This window comes from Juglans microcarpa x Juglans regia, chromosome 4D (assembly GCF_004785595.1).
Source record: "Juglans microcarpa x Juglans regia isolate MS1-56 chromosome 4D, Jm3101_v1.0, whole genome shotgun sequence".
In the NCBI taxonomy this organism is placed as follows: domain Eukaryota; kingdom Viridiplantae; phylum Streptophyta; class Magnoliopsida; order Fagales; family Juglandaceae; genus Juglans; species Juglans microcarpa x Juglans regia.
This window is the reverse complement of record NC_054600.1, coordinates 31,766,559-31,789,194: the sequence shown is the minus strand read 5'-3', so window position 1 is coordinate 31,789,194 and position 22,636 is coordinate 31,766,559. Positions and strand designations below refer to the sequence as shown.

The 22,636-nt window shown below is 34.7% G+C and overlaps 2 protein-coding genes across 3 annotated transcripts; one reads left to right on the top strand and one right to left on the bottom strand.

Annotated features, from left to right (window-relative positions):
• Nucleotides 1-21: 21 nt before the first annotated feature.
• On the bottom strand, nucleotides 22-5,811 carry LOC121261062 (mitochondrial outer membrane import complex protein METAXIN-like). 2 transcript variants are annotated; one of them, XM_041163210.1, is made up of 7 exons: nucleotides 5,384-5,649; nucleotides 4,359-4,693; nucleotides 3,498-3,574; nucleotides 3,301-3,361; nucleotides 2,401-2,566; nucleotides 491-579; nucleotides 22-285 (listed from the first exon to the last, which is right to left on the bottom strand). In XM_041163210.1, exons 1-7 carry the CDS (start codon nucleotides 5,547-5,549, stop codon nucleotides 277-279), a joined length of 903 nt encoding a protein of 300 aa, XP_041019144.1. In that variant the 5' UTR covers nucleotides 5,550-5,649; the 3' UTR covers nucleotides 22-276. The 2 variants fall into 2 exon arrangements, with proteins under 2 accessions (XP_041019144.1, XP_041019143.1); XM_041163209.1 differs by having other exon boundaries at nucleotides 22-579; nucleotides 5,384-5,811.
• A 3,897-nt stretch (nucleotides 5,812-9,708) lies between these two features.
• LOC121261061 (pumilio homolog 6, chloroplastic-like) lies at nucleotides 9,709-18,399 on the top strand. Its single transcript, XM_041163208.1, has 10 exons — nucleotides 9,709-9,902; nucleotides 10,652-11,334; nucleotides 11,603-12,984; nucleotides 13,074-13,215; nucleotides 13,315-13,422; nucleotides 14,559-14,771; nucleotides 14,871-14,981; nucleotides 15,800-15,994; nucleotides 16,361-16,532; nucleotides 18,015-18,399. Exons 2-10 carry the CDS (start codon nucleotides 10,714-10,716, stop codon nucleotides 18,035-18,037), a joined length of 2,967 nt encoding a protein of 988 aa, XP_041019142.1. The 5' UTR covers nucleotides 9,709-9,902; nucleotides 10,652-10,713; the 3' UTR covers nucleotides 18,038-18,399.
• Nucleotides 18,400-22,636: the final 4,237 nt, after the last annotated feature.

The following is a 22,636-nucleotide window of genomic DNA, read 5'->3' as shown; positions in this document are numbered from 1 at the left end:
CTACTTCGCATTGAAATCGGATTTCCATTCAAGTGTTTTTTTCCAATGCCACGTGTGTGCAATGTTCAGACAAATTGTTAGAATTTGGAACAATACAGACCCATTACTTTTCTGGGACAAGAATTTTAGCAAAAAACCTTTGACAAGGATCCTTCAAAAATCAAATATCAGAACCCAACAACATGGAGAACATTTCTTCTGAACCGCACAACATACAGCTCAATCTAATGCACATCATATCCTTCGATTTGTATGGCTATTTATTTCCCAAAATTCTCATAGAACCTGTAACAAAAGAACAGTAAGGAAACTCATCCTTACCACGGCGCAAAACTTGGCTGGTAAAAAAGGGAAATATGCGAGAATGCAAGTCTGTCTATAAGTGAATGAATGCTTTCTAGTCATCAAAACCATAGCCTTCATCTTCGTCAAGCTCCACTTCGTCATCAGATCTAGTAACGAAAGAGAGAAAGAGTAAAATTGCAACAACCTGTGTTGCCAAAAAATATTTGGCCCTTCTCCTAAAAGTTTTCTCCTCCTTTGTCTTTTGCCTCTTGGGTTTGCTCCTAGGCTTTGAACCTGTGATTAGAACATAATTTATTATGATGGTTTAAAATTGTTTGATAGAAAGAAATTATCAGCCAAAATAACAATACAGCAGAGACAAGAAATCCATGAGATAGGAATAAATGTAACTCAAGCATAAATTATTTGTGTATTGGTTATGGAACTTTGCAATAGAATCTATTCGAGGCTATAAATACTATTTTAACTATACTGATCGGTCACATGAAACCAAAAGCAACCATGGTCTGGCCATTGATACAACAAAAAGCACAAGACATGTTTTATGTACATATGAATCATAAAACAAGGACGTTGAAGTAGCCATGCAGTTGTATGGTAACCACCACTACCAGACAATCTTGTTTTTTGATTAAGATAAATTGATTAATGATAAAAAAAAAAAAGCCCCATCCAAGTACATAGGAAACAATATACAGTAGATAAACCTACCTAGAGAAAGAAACCTAAAGCTAGAGAAACGTAAGCGGACAACCATCCAGTGGTAAAGTGCATTAAAAGAGAGTGTTGAGTTCTTCCATTGTCCTCGTATTATCTTCGAAGCTCCAGCATAATACATTATTACTATATAAGTTTCTATTTTTTATGTGTACATGAGATAAAATCGTTTAAATTCCATCTACTCCTCATCCAAACTATGTTCATCCCCTTGCAATAAGTTCTACTAGTGCACAAAATGTTCTGGGGAAATGATCACACCAAAGAGAGTCTTCTGTGAGAATGAACTGGCCTTTCCAGTAAAAATTAAAAAGGAGAAAGGGCTAAAAAAGGAAAAAAGAAGAAAATTTGATTTTTTTTTCATGAGTAAAAGATATTTGTAGTAATATGAAGAGTAATTCTATTTATCATCCCCACACACCACGCACTTCACTTATTTTAATTTTTTTTTTCATTTTTCTTATAACAAGTATATGGTGTATGGATGATAAGTAGAACAACTCAATTAGTTTAACAAGAATAAAATAAAATAAAAAATAATAAAAATAAAAATAATTTTAAAATATGTAAAGTGTGTTGTGTGGGATGGTGGGTCATCCCTCTAATATGAATAGGCATAGTCCAAGTACACAGGGGGGCATACAGGAGTTTACACCTAGCTGAGAGGAAGGGATAGAAAGAAGAAAATCATGAAAATTTAAGCCATTACAATCTACAACACTCACCCATAGGAAAAGTGAATATCATTCACTTTGATACGGTCCAAGGCATATTATTCATATAGTCCAACTGATTGAACTTCGTCAAAGTTCCTATAATTTTCATTTAGATGCTCCTTTTTTCTTTTCAGCTATGCATATAGGTGTGCCATTTAGGCTTTTGGGCAAGGAGAGAAGAGAGAAGGGATAGGCAAGGATCATGTCCGACTCAACCCTTTCCCACACTCCTCTCTTCAGAAAAACTTCTCAAATTCACAAATTTTCCTTATGGAAGTAACTTCCCTTCAATTTGAATATAAAAGGTCATCATGAATCCATTCCAAGAAACAATGCTTCAAGTCTAAAAAAAAAAATAGGGAGTTTTGGTAAAGGTTTCGGCAGATCTGGAAGAAGGAATTTGCATATAAACTGGGAAATTCCAAAACACTAGTGAGATCCTGATGTAATTCTAACAATCTCTTTTCAACAATTATTTCATTTGAAGTATCTTAATACCAATACAAAACATAATCTACTATAAATTCGAAAATCTAGTCCAAATATGAAAGGCACTCATCAAAGAAAAACCACTTAAAAACATTTTGATGAAAAAAAAAAGTATCTAGAATTGAAAAGCATTGTTTTTTTTTTTATATGTAAGAATTGAAAAGCATCTTACTCCAGTTCGGAGGACCCCTTCTTGAAGTTGATGATGGTGGATCTGACTGAAAATATGGGACAGAAGAAGACGAAGAACCTGCCTCTATCAACTCTATCTTAAGCTTTTCAGCATACTTTACAAGATTAGCATGCTCTAAAAGTTTGCTCCGCATCACTGACGTTTCCTGATAGCACATAATTGCAGGAAACATGATCCTTCCCTTAATAAGAAGACTAGAAAAATATTTACTACTCTCCCTACCAAAATATGTTTGAAACAAAAGGATTATTAATAAAAATGTAAAGATGTAGTAAGCTTCTTAAATGTTGGGTGCTTTATATTATAGTTGACATGATTTTTTTTTATAGGTAAAAAGAAGAAAGTTGGCATGACTTTTAATAAGAAACTTGCTAATTTTTTGAAGCTAAGGAAATATGAACTATTTTAAGAAACTTCACAGGAAGTGCATAGAAAAATCTACTGAGCACAAGATTTCTACCAACAGCAACATCAAACTACAACCTAACACACGATTATAGGTATAAGCCCGCCCCCCCCCCCCCCCCCCCACCACAAAAAAAAAGGGCGGGGGCGTATACAGATGCATGTCAAAAGAAACAGAAGGTGAATTTTGCATGTAGAGATTCATGTGCATGTAAGGTGAGTTTATATACAAGAGGGTAGAGGAGAGAAATTGGGCTTAAGGATGGGCTGGTTCATGGGTAAAAGTTTTCATAACAGTAAAGTAAGTATAAATAAGAAAGCACCTTTCCACACAGTTAAACTATGAGATATGCAGTTAAAAAATGTGAGGTCCTGTCAGTAGCCAGATGCATGGTTCTTGAGAACAGAGTTAGCCCTACTACAAATTTGTTTATGCGTGACTTTTTACTAAAATTAAATTTGTTGATGACTCACAGATAATGCTTGTAGAGTCAAAAGTGCATGCGCGAGAAAAACTGCATCCACGCTAGATGGCCTACATGAAAGGAATAACTCGTTCAATTACAGAAACATCAATGTGTTATAGCTAATTGCACTTCATATTAAAAAAAAATCTACACTTTGTTGTTAAAGGACATAAATATCTCGGATTGGATATCCAAAAGAGTCACCTGTTCTCGAAGAGAAAGTTCTGCTCCCCTAACTTAGTTGACAGGGCAGAATATGCAATGTTGGCTCTCTTGTAAATCTGTCCAACAAAACATAATACCAAAAAAAAATCACGTTAATAAAGCAAGGCAAACAAAACACAACCCCCCCTCCTCCTCTAAACTACTACTCAAATTGCAATCACCCCCAAACTATCAATTTTAGCAATCACCCCCCAACCACCAAAAAATTCTAGTATACGCCTTCTTAAAATATTTGACATAAGCACCCTTAATAAAAAAGAAAATCAAAGAAACAATAAAATTTAAAAATAATAAAAATTAAAAAAATTATTCTTAAAACTAAAACATAACAATTGAGAATTAATTTAAAAAATAAACAAAACTATAAAAACTTTAAAAAAATGAATAATTTTTCTCAACAAAATTTAAGACAAAAATATCAAAAGCATGAAAAAAATTTAAAATAATAAAAATAAGTTATCTACTTTTAAAAAATTAAATTTTTTAAATATTCTTAATTTTTTAAAAAAATTTCGGTAAAAATGATTTTTTTTAATTTATTAGGATATTTTATATTTTTTAAAGGTAATTTTTTCTTTTTTAAGGGAAAAAGAGTACATTTCAATTTCTTTATAGTTTGAGATGTGATTGCCAATATTGCTAGTTTGAGAAGTGATTGCAAGTTGGGTTATATTTTTTTTTTTTTTTTTTATAAGTAAGTTGGGTTGTAATTTTGAGGGGATTTGCATATTTTCCCTTAAAAAATATATGACACGCTGCATAAAGAAGACTACCAACATTTAGTTGAAAGAAAGAGAACGTATTAAATCTGAAACAACAAAGTTAATGAAGATATAGGACCTCTTGTTCCTTTTGCTCGGCATTGTCCTTAGTTATTCCAAGTCGTTGCTTGACTGAGTGAACTTGCTTCAAGAACAGAACCTTTCCCATTGCCCATGGAAGATCCGAATAATAGATATTCTTGGCAGGAGTACCATCAGAACCCACCCAGAGTTCATACAAAAGTGCATCTTCAATCCAAGAATTAACCATCGCTTTTGTTGATAACCATTCTGGGACTGAGTAGAACTCAGAATCCAAATCAACAATACCATCTTTTTTTAAACTTTCAATCACCCCACCATTCTCATTATTGTAGGCCACGTAATCACCACACTCAATATAAGGAATTTGATCTAAGAAAGAAAGCAACAAAGAGTGTGTTGATGAGTATGCTAATTTACTTAAATGCGAACACATTGAACATAAACCTAATGTCTTTCTTTTTTGGGTAAGTGTCGGAAAAAGGTCTTGACCACATAGATCGTATACATCAGTTTTGCACCTATGCAGCCGCATAAATCTACACACAAAAGTAAAATCGTGAACAGATGTAATGTAAATAGCGGAAGAACCGAGCTCCAAATATCACCATTATAAGTAGCCCCAATCAGCTAGAATATCTCACTACTGACACGTTAAATCAAAATAAACTGGAGACAGAGAAAGAAGAATAATTGTGAGCAAAAGAATCTAAGCAAAAACACCAAAATATGGAAATTTACCAAAAGAAAACTTAATTATATGTAAGCCAGAAAGCAACCACGGAACCCAGAAATACGCACTGATTTACTTTATTATAAATAATTAATTTGAACAATAAAAGAAGCAAACTAGTGACACTCGGCAATCCAGGGCCTCGAACACAAAGCTAACCAATCGAAAGGCAAAATCTCTCATTTAACTTCCAATTAACAGGCAATCCAGGGCCCCGAACACAAAGCTAACCAATCGAAAGGCAAAATCTCTCATTTAACTTCCAATTAACAGGAACAAAGAAAGGGAGAAAACATGCGCACAAAAGAGAAGGGGGGAGAGGATTTTACCAGAATCGGGGTAGGTAGAGTTGAAATCCAAACGAAAAGGGAGCTGAGCAAACTTCAGATAGATGTAAACAGGGAGGCTTGAAGGACATGTGGTGGGGAGACCAAAATAGGGCTTCCTTACCACCAGAGTGTACTCTTGTCTCTCATTATCCACTCCCTCGTCCATAATTCCAAAATCGAAAGCAATAACCAGGAGGGGGAAACCTCTTGGGAGGTTTTGCAAGGGTTTCAATTGGGGTTTAGCAGAAGTTGGGTTTTCCGTTTTCTATGGAGGCCGAAACATTTACGGGTTCCCCGAAGAAGGCCTTTTGAGTTTGGTTTGAGGCATTCGGGCCTGTCCGTGTTCGAGCTTTGGACAGACGGGCTGGTTTTTGTCCTTGGATGCATTCTCTCGTCCCTGATATGAATAAAAAATAATAATATATATAATCATACAGTCCGTTGTACATATATTTTTTAAAATAAATAAATATAAAATTTAAATAAAAATAGTTAGTTTTTTAATAATAAATTTCAGTCTTTTTTAAAATAAATATACAGTACTTACATAACTTATAACTGTATCTTCTTTTACTCAAATTAGCAAGAGAAACAAACCTATATTTATACTTTTATTGGTCATTGGTTTGTAATTTAGACCATATGTCACATGAAAGATCCACTAAGGTATAAGATATACAGGTATAAATTGAGAACCATATTGGCAGTCTCTTGTGGGTAAACCATAATAGAATAATTGGTAATAAAAAAGTGTTAGATATGTTGACTTGTTGTAAATCGCAATATAAGAAAGAAAAAGTCTAGGGAACAGCCCAAGTAAATTAGCCCCGCGGCGCACTATGAGATGACGTCCCATGTTTTTTTCTTTCTTCTGATAGTGTAAAACATGTTTCTTTCCTTCTCTTTTTCAAAATTTTAAATAGATAAAAAATCAAATGCTTTAGAATTAAAAAACTCTGTTCAGTTTAGCGTAATTCTGTACCTTTAAAATAGCTTTTATTTTGGTGTAATTATCTTACTTTTTATGGTGCAATTAAACTTGGATAATGAAATAAAATTTGGACAATACTAGAGTGACTGCCAAATATGCATACTAGTACAAATGAGTTTTTTATTTTTGTATTATTTTTCTTTAATGATTTTTTAAACATTCTTAATCATTAAGAAAAAAGTTAAAAAAATATAAACTTACTGATAGTCACTTACTTAACTATTAAGAAAAAATAAAACAATACAAAATATGAGTGGACACATTTGGTAGGCATATTATCATTTTCCATAAGATTTTGTTATGGCGTTAACTTGTGCAATTAGCTTTATTACATTTTTTTCCACGTTCATTGAGTTTCTATGTTTCCTTCATTTATGGCTTGGTTCCTGAATAAATAAATTAGTCAAAGTCAGTAGAGGGGCAAGGCTAAGACTGATGTGGCACATGACGATAATGTGAGTAGCATTTTTCTGGTAGAAGAAAATATAAAGATAAAGAAAGGTGAAAAATCAATTGTACTAATGAAAAAAAACAAAAAATCTAAACTAAAAAAAAAAAAATCTAAATTTCAACAAAGCATGAGCATTGGTCTCCATACCGAATAACTATAAAGCAAAATATGGTCCATCATGATTTTGATTCATGAATACTTGTATTCATTAGTACTAATTTGGAATTCATTAGCATTGGTCTGCATCATGAATATGGAATATGCCAAAGCATGAGCATCAGTATGCATCATCATGGTCATTTTACAAAATACAACAACTTGCCCAATGACTTAAGCAATTTACATGTTCCTATAATATCTTAAATTCAACCAATGTGTCAAACATTACATCAAAATTCAACTAATAACGAAGTGATACATTTAAACTTTCTCATAATCACTTCAATGCATAATTTTCTTAATATCTTCGATTTTTAGGACTTCCATCTTTGATATAGTGTATCTGTCATGAACGATACATATTATTAAATAACACAATGCACTGTAAATAACAAAATAACAAGTAAAATGTTGCTTTGTTGTGAGCATACACTTGAGTTATGATATTGTGTTGTGTTCCTATCATATAACCTTGTTGCAAGTTAGTTGCATTGAGAATCAAGTATTCGTTCATTCCACATCTTTCTGTTGTTTCATATGACTGATTTTTTTCCTTCATTCACACCACTAGTGTCCTTTGCCTTCTTGTTTCCCGTATTTGACCTATTGGAAATCTTTTCTATTGGAGGCAATCTCAACTTTGATGGTGGTTTGCTTTTACCTCGCACAACGTGATGACTGAACACTTTTGTTGAGCTCACTATTGTGGGATTAGTGGGATCATTACCTTTAAAATGTGTGGTCGAAAGTCTCGAGAAAAGATAATTGCCATCCATGACATCTAACCGCTTCAACATATCAATACAATGTTCTTCCATTGTAGAAGCATTTTTTGCTATCTCACAACATCGCCTCGTGATTCGATTATATCTTTGTGTCTCATTTTCACTCAAGCCATTGTAACTACTCTTGATAAGGGGTATACCTTCATTTTATATCTTTCCTCTATTGTTTTAAAATATATTTTTCAGATACAGTTTGAACATTTTGTGTATCTAATATATATATATTTTTAACTTAACTAAAATGAGAGCACATTCTTCACGAGACAAAATCGTTGCGTTCACGATGACAAAAAATTTTTCATGGCGTCTATTTACAACATCAGCTTCCTCACACCAAACTGAAAGAGAGAAAATCAGAAGAAGAGGGGAAAAATTGACTGAAATACATAAATTTTTTTTAAAAAAGGTATTTTAATTACAAAAAAAAGAAAGAACTGAAATGAAATGGAAAGAAGACAAAATAAAGCAAAAAGGAGATGTCAACTCATTGTGCGCCACGGTACTAGTTAATTGGGGCCGCTCCGTAGCAACTCTCTATAAGAAAATATGTGATATAAATAAAAGAAAATATATTTACAATTGTAAATTGTAAAAAGATATTTATAATTTTCACGTAATCGTTTTAAAAAAAGTAAATAAAATAAGAGATTCATATGAAAAAATTAATTTTTAAATAGCAGATCTTACTTTTTTTCAAAATAATTATACGATATTTACGCACTTCACAATTATATATAAAATTACTATATAAATAATGAAGATAAGCGATCACTTTATTATCGCATCATGGCTTGCAACTAAATGATCGCTTCTATACTTTATTCAGAATGCAAAGTATAATTTGAACACGTATGATTGGACTCCATACACCTTATCCACATTAGTCTCGAATGTCCTTCCTATCGCGTTAAGTGCATTTGCATTTCTTTCTAAGAATTATATCATCACAAATATTTTTTTCTCTCAACACTAACATGATTAGAATAACAAGTCAATTAAATCAGATAAATGCTATTCTTCATCTTACCCAAAATTAAAAGATATCGTATTAAAATATATTGAAAAGGATCATGAACATCATTTTTCATTAATAAATCAATTCAATTTAAGCTAAATGGACTCTACTCAAAGTCGAGATAAGTCTATTCCCACCAATCCGGTGCTCAAAATGTCTAGGTTGAGTTGGACTGAGAAATACTCGCAACCCATTCTATCTCATGATTATAACATTCATAAATTTATACATAAAATATAATAAACAATTTAATTTTTTTAAATCTTAAAACAATAATAATATTAAAAATAATATTTTATTCAATTTTTATTTCAACTCATATTATCTCAACTCATTATCCAAACCTAATCTAAAAGGCCAATTAGATCTTTAGTTGCTGCTTTATTTTTCTGATTCGAATTTATTTATAAGTAACAATTATAATTCAATTTCTTGGGACTAAGGTTTTTGGTACGAGTGTTGGATGCATGCATGATCGAGTCAGATCACTTAGATTGTATTTAGATATTGAGTTGTTAAGTTTTCTATAATTAGTAGTGAGTTGAAATGGTAGAGTGAATTCTGTAGAGTCAACCTAAAATGAATTTAAATATATTTAGATGTTAAGTTGAATTTAAATGTATTTATCAAAAGTTAAAAAGATTATGAATTCTATGTGTAAATATGTATCAAATTAAAAAAAATTATGTATATTATATATGAAAAAATTTTGAATTGAGATAAATTTAATAATTTGAAAATTAAATATTTAAATATTAAAAGGGCTATAAAACTGGATCGAATTCAACTCAACTGAGACAGAAAACCAAACCAGTCTCACAAACGACCAAAAAACCAAACCATACGTATCCATCTTGCCACTTTCCTATTTTGATTTTTGTCCTTTTCCTGCCCTTAAAAGACCAACAGCCACCAAGACTCGAAGACAAACCCATACATAACTGAAACATAGCAAAACCTTATCTGGAATTAGCACTTTCTCTCTTACTTTTATAGCAACCAAAGCTTTCATTATACCCTGACTCCGGGCCAAATAAATATTTCAGAGCCATCTCTCTCTCTCTCTCTCTCAAGAATCTAGGGTTTGAAACAGTGAATCTTTCCCCATCGGTTTTCTGGTAAGAGAAGAATCTTCACCATTCGCTCAAAATAATGTTCTGGAAAGTAGTGTAGCTAGGGTTTCATAGTTGCAACCTTTTGTCGTTCTGTCTGTTCTTCAACTATATCTTGGGTTTTTTTTTTTTGACCTTTTTGTGCATACGCGTGCTTGAATTTTAATGGGGGTTTCCCCATGTTTCTATGCGCTTGAATTGGTTTTGAAATTTGTGTGAAGGCTGGAAATCTTGTATTGAGGAGGGTTTCTCTCGATGATGTTTTTGGTATTTGACTGTTTGTGCTTTTTGGTTTTATTTTAGTTTTTTGTCTTGCCCCTTTTTTTGTTTGGGATTATCAGAAAAATGAGAAACTCATATTGCATAGACCGAGTGAAGTGTTTGTTTCTTCACGGGTTAGATTTTTCTAGCAATCAACCAGAGGGTCGAAGCTTATATATATTGCTAGTAGAGTGTTAAAGCTTATGTATTTACCTGGTGTGCATAATGGGATTGAGTTTATGTTGTTCTATTGGTCTCGACCCCTTTCAGTATTTAAAAACAAAAAACCACGCTACTGGCGTTTAATGAGTTTATTAGCTGGTGTTTATCCGGTCTATACTACTAAAATCCAGATACTGTTCTTTTGACAGCAGTACATATATGTTTCATTTTATTGCTGTATATTATGTTTTATTCTTTAATATGCTCTCTCTCATCTTTATTTGTAATTGTTCTTTTTCACTATAATTTAAAATGAATGGTGGGACTTTCAGGAGACGATGTGAGATTTCTTGATACTAGTAGGAAAAAAGTAGCTTATTAATCTTCTGTTAGCATGGCTACGGAAAGTCCTATTAGAATGTCAGAAACTAGTGGAAAATGGCCCTCCCATCAGGACGGTGCAACATTTGCGGCAGAGGAATTGGGATTGCTTCTGAAGGGCCATAAATTTCATGGCAGGGGGAGGGATGTGGTCCCTAATCGAAGTGGAAGTGCACCCCCAAGCATGGAAGGCTCGTTCTTGTCCATGGATAACATTTTGTCTCAGCAGCCTTTTAACTCAAATGCAAGCTTGGCAAGTCTAAACAGTGCTATGCAGAACTACGAGTCTGAGGAACAACTGCGAGCCGATCCAGCTTATTTGTCTTATTATTTATCCAATATCAACCTAAACCCTAGGCTTCCTCTCCCACTTATCTCGTCTGAGAATCGCCGAGTGGTACGCCATATTGGTAGTTTTGGCAACAACTGGCCATCGACTTCTGTGGATGTTAGCAGCAATGGTTCTTTGCATAGGTCTCGTGGAACCCTTTCTACGCAATATGAAGAGTCTGAAGATGATCAGTCACCTCAAAAGCCTCCTGATGATTGGGTAGATGAAACGGGTGGGTTTTGGTCTGGGCAGGAGGTGGCTTCATCATCATTTCAACACAGACATGTGGTGGATTCAGTACAGGTGAATACTTGGGTATTTGAATACTTCATTCCCTGAATTCAGACCAATTCTAATGTACGTTGATTTATTTTCTTTGTTAGTTAAAGTCTGAAATTAGAGGCTGTCCCCTGACACTGAAACTGAGGTTTTTTTTTTTTTTTTTTTTTTTTTTTTTTTCCCGGATGTAAAACTCTCCTAAGTTGTTTGGAAGTGATCAGAATTTGCTTCCAGTTTTGTCCCATCAAAATTGCATTGTTTGAAATGTGTAATCATCGCCTCAAATTTGCAGGAAGATTCTCCCCACATTCAATCATCTGAATATAGTCATTCTAACTTGTTAAGCCATGGAGTGTCAGAGGAAGCATTTGATCACGATGCTAACTCCCGTTCCTTGTGTGATCCCATTATCAGCACATCAAATGGTGTCACATCCACCTTTGGTGCAGATGATAGAAGGACACTATCAAGTTCTGATCCTTTGGGTGGCCCCGTTTCAAGCTCGTCTTCTCATGATCTTACAGGAAATAGGGATGTAAATGATTTGGGCGTTACCACCATTGAATCTGATTTGAAGGCTCTTAATATATCTAATCTTCCAAGTTCAGACAATCGAAAAAATCAAGAACATTGGCAACGTAGCAGTCAGAATAATTTGTTGCTACATCAGGTACACCAACAACAAAGCAATTTATCTCAATTTCAAACTGCGAAGTCTCAAGTGATATCTCAAGGTGTGAACAGCACATACATTGGTGTGGATCGGTTTCTCCATAATACCAGCAAGTTTACGGCAGAGGTACAACCAGTACTACAGTCATCGGGGTTCACTCCACCGTTTGCTACTGGTGCAGCCTACATGACTTCAGCAAATTCTTTATACCCTAATTTGCAGGCCCCAGGCTTATATTCCCAACAATATGTAGGTGGATATACTTTGAATCCCACAGTTGTTCCTCCATATATTGCTGGGTATCCTCCCCATGGTTCTGTTCCTGTTGTTGTTGATGGAACTGCTGGTCCAAGCTATACTGCCCAAACTTCTGGGGTTTCAACTGGGGGAAACATAGCTCACGGAGCTGATATGCAGCACTTAAATAAGTTCTATGGGCAACTTGGTTTTCCACTACAACCTTCTTTTGGTGATCCTGTATATATGCAATATCATCATCCACCTTATGGTGACGTATATGGTATTTCTGGTCAATTTGATCCATTGGTTTCTAGAGGTGGTGTTGATATTGGGGGCCAGGCCAGAGCTCTTGATTCGCAGAAGGGACCCAACATTGCTGTTTATTTGGATGACCACAAATTCCATCAGACAAATGGAGGGCTGAATAATATGAACCTAAGAAGAGGGGGGCCTATGAGTTCTAATTATTATGGAAGCCCGCCAAACATGGGTTTTCTGATGCAGTACCCGAACTCACCACTCGCTAGTCCAGTTTTACCGGCGTCGCCTGTTGGTGGGACTGGTGTTCCTGGGGGCAGAAATGAAATGAGATTTGCTCCAAGCTCTGGTAGAAATGCTGGTATATATCCAGGGTGGCAAGGTCCAAGAGGGTTTGAGAGTTTTGATGACCCTAAAATATATAATTTTCTTGAAGAGTTAAAATCAGGCAAAGGTCGTAGATTTGAGCTGTCTGATATTGTAGGACATATTGTTGAATTTAGGCAAGTTGTATTCTTTTCAATAGTCTTTCCATATACGATACTTCATTTATTTTCATTCATAATTAAGTCATTGTGATTTTCAAATCCAGTGCTGATCAACATGGGAGTCGGTTTATTCAGCAGAAGTTGGAAAATTGTAGTGTTGAAGAGAAGGTCTCTGTATTTAAAGAAGTTCTCCCTCAGGCTTCCAAACTAATGACTGATGTTTTTGGCAACTATGTTATTCAGAAGGTAAGTTTCGGATATGCAAAACACTCCGTAGACTCATTCCTAACATGCTTGTTCTCTTAATGTTGCTACTTCGTTTTTGCTTTCTTTTGTGATCTTTAGTTTTTTGAGTATGGAAGCCCCGAGCAGAGGAAGGAACTTGCTTATCAACTCACAGGTCAGGTTTTACCTTTAAGCCTGCAGATGTATGGCTGTCGTGTAATTCAAAAGGTATGTCTTCCTTTTGTATTCACTTATGTGATCCTGCTTTATTAATATAGATCTCGATGCATCCATGTTCTGTTTTTCACTCTTTATGTTCACATTCAATGCAAAATACCTGTTTTTGCTGTAAACAAATCTCTTTGATTAACAAATAAACATTAATATTTTTATTGCAAAAAATGATGAGGAAATATTGTTAGTTACAATCTGTAGTAAACTATAATTGGATATCATTTAAATTTATATGGCTTGATATGGATTATATGCACTCAAATGTTGTTAACCTGGCGTTAGGAATGAAATCAATTTTTGATACGTTAGTAAACTATAATTTGCTAATAAAATCAATTTTTGACTATCTTCTCGTGTTAATGGAAAAAGCCCCTTTTTCCCTATTGTGTTTTTCGTTCACAGCTGATGGCTGCCATTGGTAATTTGCAGTGGTGTTGGAATGAGCAATCTAATCTGAGTGGGAAAATCAGAGAGAACCACAGCTTTATAAGTGTGAGAATTAGAGGGAACCAACTAGATATCTATAATGAATTAAGTAGATGCAAATTCTTTAGTTTTTTCAAGAACTTATTTTATTGGCCTTATTTTACCCTTAGATTCCCACCTTTTTTTCCCAGTGTTTTGGTCTCAAATTGTAGCCCTCAACACGGATCTTAAGTGCCATCATGACTTTATTATTATTTTTTTTTTACCTTGGACCATATATCTGCTACTAAAGATATTTGGTGCTAAGTCCTGATCTGGTATTTAGTTTGGATAGAGAAGTTGGGTTATTTTTATGTGTAGCATGCAATTTTTTCTCCTTATGTTTCATTTTTCCGCTTGGCTGTACAGCTTCAGTGTTGCACATAGCTAAATCTAAATTATTGGATGTTACCAGCCATTCCTGCAATACACTTTTAACTCATCTTTGAGGAAAAAAAAAACTAGCCAACTTTGTGCATGCCCTCAATTATAAAAAAGAAGAGGGATTAATTTGAATAAATCTGGGCTAATTTAGACATTTTGGTCCCACTTGCAAAACTAAATGTCTCATGCATAATATAGCGGGCGTCCTTCCAGTGTCTTAAATGTCTTTTCCTTTTTCAATGGTTAGAGAAGATACTAATTCTGATTCTATGCTGTTACAGGCACTCGATGTCATTGATCTTGAACAGAAAGCACACCTTGTTCGAGAGCTGGATGGTCATGTTATGCGATGTGTTCGTGATCAAAATGGAAATCATGTAATACAAAAGTGCATTGAGAGCATTCCAACAGGGAAAATAGAGTTTATCATATCTGCTTTTTGTGGGCAAGTTACGACACTTTCTATGCATCCTTATGGTTGCCGTGTCATACAGGTAATGTTAAACTTGAGTGGTGGAAGCACTTCCTTGTTCCCTTCTTTCTTTGGTTGTCTGCACAACACTTAGAAGCTGTTTCATGATGGTCTTTTGCAGAGAGTTCTAGAGCATTGTACAGATGAGCTTCAATGTCAGTTTATAGTTGATGAAATCTTGGAGTCTGTTTGTACTCTTGCTCAGGATCAGTATGGAAATTATGTTACCCAGGTTAGTTTCTTTTGGTTGGGCTGCTATGCTTACAAGGCTTCTCATCTTTCTTTCATAGCTCTCCCTTTCTCCCTTTGTTTTGCTTGTAAGCTGCCTTTATGCTTGGTGGGGATTAAATCTAGTTCTTCAAGACAATGCTGTCCTTATGTGGTTAGCTAGTGTTAGTCTATCAGAGTGACTTTGAATGGAACATTCCAACAAAATCAAAGAATGAGCATGGAAATTAAGTTGTGTATGCGGTATTAGGTGGCTTTTAAAGATTATGAGTTCATTTTCTTTTAAAAATAACTTACTCCATTGATTGACATTTTCCTTTTAAAGTGGGAAGCTCTTTATTCTGATTTATTTATTTATTTATTTTTATATGCATAAAAATAATTTTTATCAATACTAATAAAAAAGGTATAGCCCAAGTAATACAGGACGTATTTAAGATAATACCAATGTAGGAGCATTGTATAAAAATATTAACGAACGATCTTGTAGTCATCAAATGGTAGCAAAAAGAAAATGGAAATAACTTGTTTGATTTTGGTCATTTTACTTTTAAATAATCTAGTTGATTTTAGATGTGGTGGTAGTTAAATGTTTTTAGATGTATATGAATTTATGTTTATTTATTTATGCATGTGCGTATATACCTATTGATGAAGGGATGTATGAATTTATTCATGCATGATCAATGTAGAATATTTGTACTTTGATAGAGACTAGAGAGAGAGAGAGAGAGAGAGAGAGAGAGTTTTGTTGTCCCTTTTGCTAGTGTATACCTGTCAATTGTTGGATGTTAACTCAATGCTTTGTTTGATTTATATCAGCATGTACTGGAGAGGGGAAAGCCTCATGAAAGGAGTCAGATTATAAGCAAGTTGTCAGGACATGTTGTACAACTTAGCCAGCATAAATTTGCTTCAAATGTTGTCGAGAAATGCTTGGAGTATGGTGGCTCTACTGAGCGGGAACTATTAATTGGAGAGATTTTCGGGCATAATGGAGGAACTGATAATTTATTGGTAAGTCAAGCTAAAGCATGGGTTAATCTTGGGCTTATTATTGATGTGAATCTCAGCCTGCTCAAATGAAGTGGGAAGAAAAGGAAAGAGCTATTTGAGTTATCCTTCTGGGGTTGTTTTGACTAAATTTTTTGTAGAAGCAATTAGATAAATTTTTACTTCATGAGTGTGAATTATATTATTTCCTTTTCATTATGGTAAATTCTTTGTTGCATAATCAGCATAAGGGCTGTCATTTTGTCATTAGGATGTTAGTAGTTGAACAATTCTAGATGGGATGTAATTTATGTGAATTATCAGGACTATCTTGCTTTTGATTTACTTGTATGAAACTTGTTTTTATTTATGATATTTTACTGCTTGTAGACAATGATGAAGGACCAATTTGCAAATTACGTGGTTCAGAAGATTCTTGAAATATGTTCTGATAATCAGCGGGCAATGTTGCTTGGTCGTGTTAGAGTTCATGCTCATGCTTTGAAGAAATACACTTACGGAAAACACATTGTTGCTCGATTTGAACAGCTATTTGGAGAAGGTGCGTACATATAGAGATAAAATAAACTAAAAGACACTTGTGTTGTCTTGGGAGTCTTTTGATAATCAATCCTGTATGTTTGTGGAAAACCACTGGCCAAAAAACTTTTGCTGTACCTTTCAGTCATTTCATCTTAATTGCCATTTACACACTTATCGCTGCTCCCTCAGAATTTTTGCTTTTGTCTTGAACGAATTATTCCTTTAGCTAACTACCTTCCAATTTGGATATGAAAGAGCTTCTGAAACATTTGAGGCACAGCAATAGCTGTCAAAAAAGACTGTAGACTAGATGCAGTGGTATATGATTATCTTTATGCATAGAAATCATGTTTAATGTTGGAGAAACAAGAAATCATGGACAATGTTTGAAGTGTCTTTTGCTCTGACTTAATGTTGTGCATTTTTTTTAATTAGAGTTACCACAGCACATTTGGTAGGAACCAAAGGAACTGGAAATTTGAGAGGAAATCAGGAAGCATTCTTTTTAGTCTTCTCTTAAGTCCTTGTGGGGAGTTCCACTCCATTGCATGGATATGGCACTTCTCAATTAATGAATAAAAAGACTTGTGTCGGTGACAACCCTTTTTTTTGGGAGTATGGGAGACTGAAAAAGTAAAAAAACTTCATGATTTATTAGTTGTTGTTTATTTTCCTTTTAGTTTTTAAAGGTAATCTTCTAATTCGAGTTAAGACTTGGGCGTGCATTGGTTTTGTGGGAAGTTTTACTACAATGACCATATAGTTGGAGTGTCTTTCATGCACTTAACTAACTTTGGGCCAGGAAATTTACTAAGGGAGTCTACGTGAAGATTTCATGTATGCATAGGCACTGGTTATGCAGGTTTTTTTGGAGGGAATGAAGTTTCAAATTTGATTATCTGTTTTCCTCTCGATCTTGAGCCCTATGGCTGGCAGGGTTACCTTTTCATAGACTGCAGAAAATCATATCTGCAACTCTTCTCTGCTTATGGGTACTATTCATGTTAGCCAAAACTTAGACCTAGTCTCTAAGTCATTTTTGAAGGTTTCAGTCAAATCACCTAATCAACTGTAAGCTATATGATTAAGTCCAATAATGATCTTGACTCTCAATTCATCAAGGTATTCTAATCTGTTTGAACTGTTTATAAAGTCTAATTGAATTGGGATAAGTTTAAATATTAACTCATCTTCTAATTAATTCAGTCTATTCCGAAGAGATAATCCAAAAGTCAGTTTCAATATTTCATGTAATAGTTGAAATTTCAGGATTAGTCTAGACTGAAAATGATCTAAATATTACACTCAATGACTTCTATGAAGTCTGTATTGTTGACATGATAGCATTGTAGGGGAACCAAATAGATATTAATTAAGGAATTTGGCTAAACCTTGTCCAATTGTGATCACAGTCTCTTGTAGCTGTTGAATTCCCTCCGGGCTAGATCACATCCTCAAAGGGCTGCATCTCACATTTTCCTTTGCTTCTTTCCTCGTGCAGAAACTCCTACATCTGGATCCTGATGCCAAATGTGTTGAATCATCCAGTATTGGCATGTATGTATTTCTCGCTTCAGTGGAAAGAAAGGAACATGATTAGATATGTATATGCTTCTCAAAAAGGCCGTACCATGGTTACATTTATGCAATTTGGTAATTTCCACCCAAGGAAGCTGCAACTAGTTCAATCATTGGAAAAATGGTCGATGTTGTAAACAATGTAAAGCAAGCGACAGAATAATGTGTACATTTTCAAACGGTATGTTTTTATGTTATTACTGCAGGGTGATTGGTTTAGATTGCAATTCAAAGGGTAATTATTTGGAAGGAAAATCCTGGGCTGTAAAGTTATTTACTGGATTTTCCATGCAGTGTGTGGCTTTCAACATTGGATATCATTCGAGTTAGAGATTGTGGTTTCTTTGCTAATTAAATCAATTTCATCAGAAGCAAAGAAACCAACTTACAAAGGACAAAGCCAGTCAATCATAGCCTAAGGCATATGGCTAACTGGTCTTTGAGCCTGTCAAGGTCAAGAATGAAATTTTCAGCATGATAATTTCCTACAGAAAATTATAGCGAGTATTATGAAGAAGTAAAACGTGGATGTTGTCATGTTGACATGGAAGCAAGTCTTTGAACTGATCACCAATTCCCTCTCGCCACTTCATCTTCATAGGCCAATTCTTCCAATCTTTGCATTGCCACTCCCATCAGCTTCAAACCCCATCCCATTACTTTTCACACTTCACTCCTTCCCTTTTTCACCACTTTTTAGGTACCTTCCTACCCATATAAAACCACACACTATCCTCCCTTAACGTAAATAATCAATCATATAAAGTCCCTCTCTAAAGTCTCTCCCTCTATCTTGCACACGTACGCATCAAATTGGCCAAGTTCTCCAATCTCAGCTGCGCCATTGTTGCATGATGACAATGCAGAAGGCCACTATCTTAAACATTGGGCGAAGAGAGAGATCAAAGAGGTCCAAGTGTCCCCCCGTCTTGTCTCAACAACCGTCCGCCCGAAGAAGAGTACCTAGGCTTCCTCATGCTACCAACCCCGTCCCACACTTTAGAAATGCACCCTTTGTAAGAAAGCCTCCCCATCATACCGAGCACTCGGAGAACACAAAGGCCATGCAGTCACCGAAAGGCAGTTGGACTCGAAGACTTACGGCCAATCCTCCATTGCAATTACAACCATTACAACCCCTACCTACCATCACCGCCAATTCTAACACAACCCCCTTGAACCCAAGTGGTAATATCCATAAATGCAGTATATGCCACAAGACTTTCCCGTCAGGGCATGCCTTGGGTGGACACAGGCTATCGTGACTTTGATATGAATTTTCGAGCCATTTCGGAGCTCTATGCAGGTTTTGGGACGAAGCTATGGCCATGCAACCAAGTTTTGGCATTGACTCTACACAAAATCTTAAATCATGGACCACGACTCACAAGCAATCTGCTAGAGTTACAAAATTTGTATAAAATTTTAATTACATTCAAGAATAGTTGCGTGGGCTTTTATAGCACATGTAAGTCTAGTTATACGTACGTTACACTGTTAACTTGTTCAAATTCTTATTATTTGGAAAATATATATAGTTGGATAAATAAATGGCCAACTGCAGTTCTACAAGTACAAGATATAAAGCAGTCTCAAAGGGCAAACAACGCTTGTGTCGGAAGGCGCACACAAGTGCGTTCTTCTAAGGGCAAACTCGGTCAACCTAAAGATATTCTGAAATTAGACGCTGCATGCTATATGGTGTGTCAACAGTTAACTACTTTGCAATTAACCTCGAGGTCTAATTTGAAAGACTAATTAAGTACCTTGTATTATACTCTTTGTCATGAGTAATGATACATTTTTAGAATGTACAAATCTCGTGCATTTTTTTTTTTAAAAAAAAAAGAAAGTGAGATTCATCATTAAAAAAAAAAAATTCATGCAAGTTTCAAATTTACTCTCTTTTTTCAAATGAAGTGTGCGGAAATTGTATATTCTAAAACTACAGATATTATTTCTCTTTTGTTATATAGTACTTTGTGGTTTCCCATATCGCAGCCAAAGTTGAAGTTCCCTAATTTTTTGGGTAGATATATTACACTCGTAACATATATATTGTTAGAATATTATTTTTTTATATTATTATTATTTTGAGATTTGAAAATTTTAACTTATTTATTATATTATATATAAAAAATTAAAAAAATATAATGATGAGATGAGACTTATTAAAAGACTTCTTTTATCCAAACCTCTCCTTATTCTAAAGATTCGATTCGCCTTTGATACTTCAATAGACCTTCAAAAATAATAATAATAAGGCTACTAATTCAATGCAGCCTTCACTACAACTACATTAGGCAAGCTCGTGCAAAAAAAGTACCAATGACGGTGACTTTATAGGTTAATGGATTCAGCCAGCTAAACATAAAATTCCTTAATAAATATCAACAAACAACATGTCGTGACCTTAGGCTTGGTTTACTTTTGTATTGAGTGCAAACTAAAATAGGCGGCGTTTATTCAAACAAAGTTTACCTTGCTGTTTCCTTTGTGCTTTTAGTAGTATCACAGTTGTTGTATTATTAATATTAGGTTGCTGCTACACCCACCAAGCTACCGAATGGCTAAATTGGCTAAATTTTTTTTCAAACATCTTTCTAAACTCTTTAAACATTTAAAAAAATACATACTCATTAGAAAATACTTCCTTAACCATTAACTTAAAAAAAAATAAAAAATAAAAAATACAATCGGTGGATTTTATTATGAGGAATATCATCATTTTGTACAATGTTGATCGTTTGTCTTGTTAGTATTAGACCATTGGCATTGAATTAGCCAAATGCTAATACAAGTCCATAATTTGGCTATACGTGATAAAAAGTATTCATATTGGACTAGTCAATGCTCCAAAGCTCAAAACTTGAGCTACAGTAAATTAAAGGGTTCTCCAACATTAGCGAGTTACTATTCACAGGCTATCAGATTATTTTATAATTTTCATCAACCTCCCTTCTCTCTTTCCCTCGTTCTTTTCTCTCTCTTCAGACTTGCGAGCTTCCTTGCCCTCTTCTCTCCCTCGGTCGTCTTCTTCCCCATCTTCTTCTAGGCCAAATGGTAAGTCCCTTTTACTCGCTATTCTCTCCCTATTCTCTGTGCATTTTCTCTGAGTCTCTCCTCTCTCCTTTCTCTTAGTATTTTCTCCAAATCTGTCTCGTGCTTTGCCTGCAAATGCTCGGATCTGAGGCTGCTGCTTAGGTTGGGAATAGTGGTCGTTGGGGCTTTGGCATTCGGATACCTAACCTTGCCACACGATTGCAACCATTTCTCGAGAAAGCTCAAGAAACCCTAAAAAAATTTGACCCCCCTTCTCTTGCTGCAGTGCAAGGGAATTATAAAGATCCAATGTTTAAATTTCAAATACCACTCCAAATTGCTATAGAGCGTGAGATTGCGAGATTTCAAATTGGAGGTATTAAATTCGAGTTGCCGTTTGGAATTTTCTTGTCACATGATTTGTTGCTGTGATCTTCACATCCAAATTGCCTAGCACGATTTATTGTTGTGATCTTCACAATTTCTTGCGAGATTTCTTGCCACTCTTTCCTTGTTCAAATCCAGGTTTTAGCTAGGTTGTTGGATTTAAAGAGTTTGCACACCATGCAGTGGAGATTTTCTCTGTAGTTACTACAGTGGGACCAACTTTTTTCCATTTTCTCTTATGTTTTCTTTTCTAGTTTTTTCTTTTTCCCGAGAAAATCAATGAAAGTAACAATGAGAGAGAGAGAAAGAGGTAGAAATACTTGTTTTGGCTTCTTCAAAATGTATGAGAGCTTGGAGTTTTTACTTTCCTTCCTTGTTATTTTTTTTATAGGTAAACAAAACTTTATTAATCAAAGAATTAGGCAAAGCCTGATACAAATAAGAAAAAACACTGTGTGCCCTAATTAAGAAGGTGTCAAAGAAATGAGAAAGTCATGAAGGTCTATGCCATTAAAATCAATAGCAATGGCCCAGGCACATAGAGTAGTGTAAAATAAAGCTTTAAATTCCTCTAATGATCTTTCTCTATCTTCAAATGTCCTTGCATTGCGCTCCTGCAACAAGCACCACATAATGCAAATAGGAATCATCTTCCAAATCGCTTTAATCTGCTGCATGCCAAAAGTTAATATTCTAGCCAAACTTTAGATTTGACAATGACTAAGCCATTGCTAATGCTCTAATAGTACTTAAGTAGCTAAGTTTCCAAAAGTGAACAGCCCTCTATCATTTATAGATGTAGATGTATAGGGCTTCTCAGAAAAAGTAAGGAAGGAGGTAGTCGAAAGGTGACCACTATATCATAGGCATTCTCTTCTGGTGGGAAGGCCAACAAGTACTACACGAACTCTATACCAAGTCATGAGCGATAGCGAAACCAAGTCACTGCCAATAGATGTCATGTTAATTAAAATTGATACTTACATAAATGATTTTAATTACATGACATGTTATGATAAGATGAGAATATTACATCATATATATTTAAAAAGTACCTAATAATTTTCTTTGTTAGAAACCATCATATATACTTGTTTGTTGCTATGAATGTTTTCT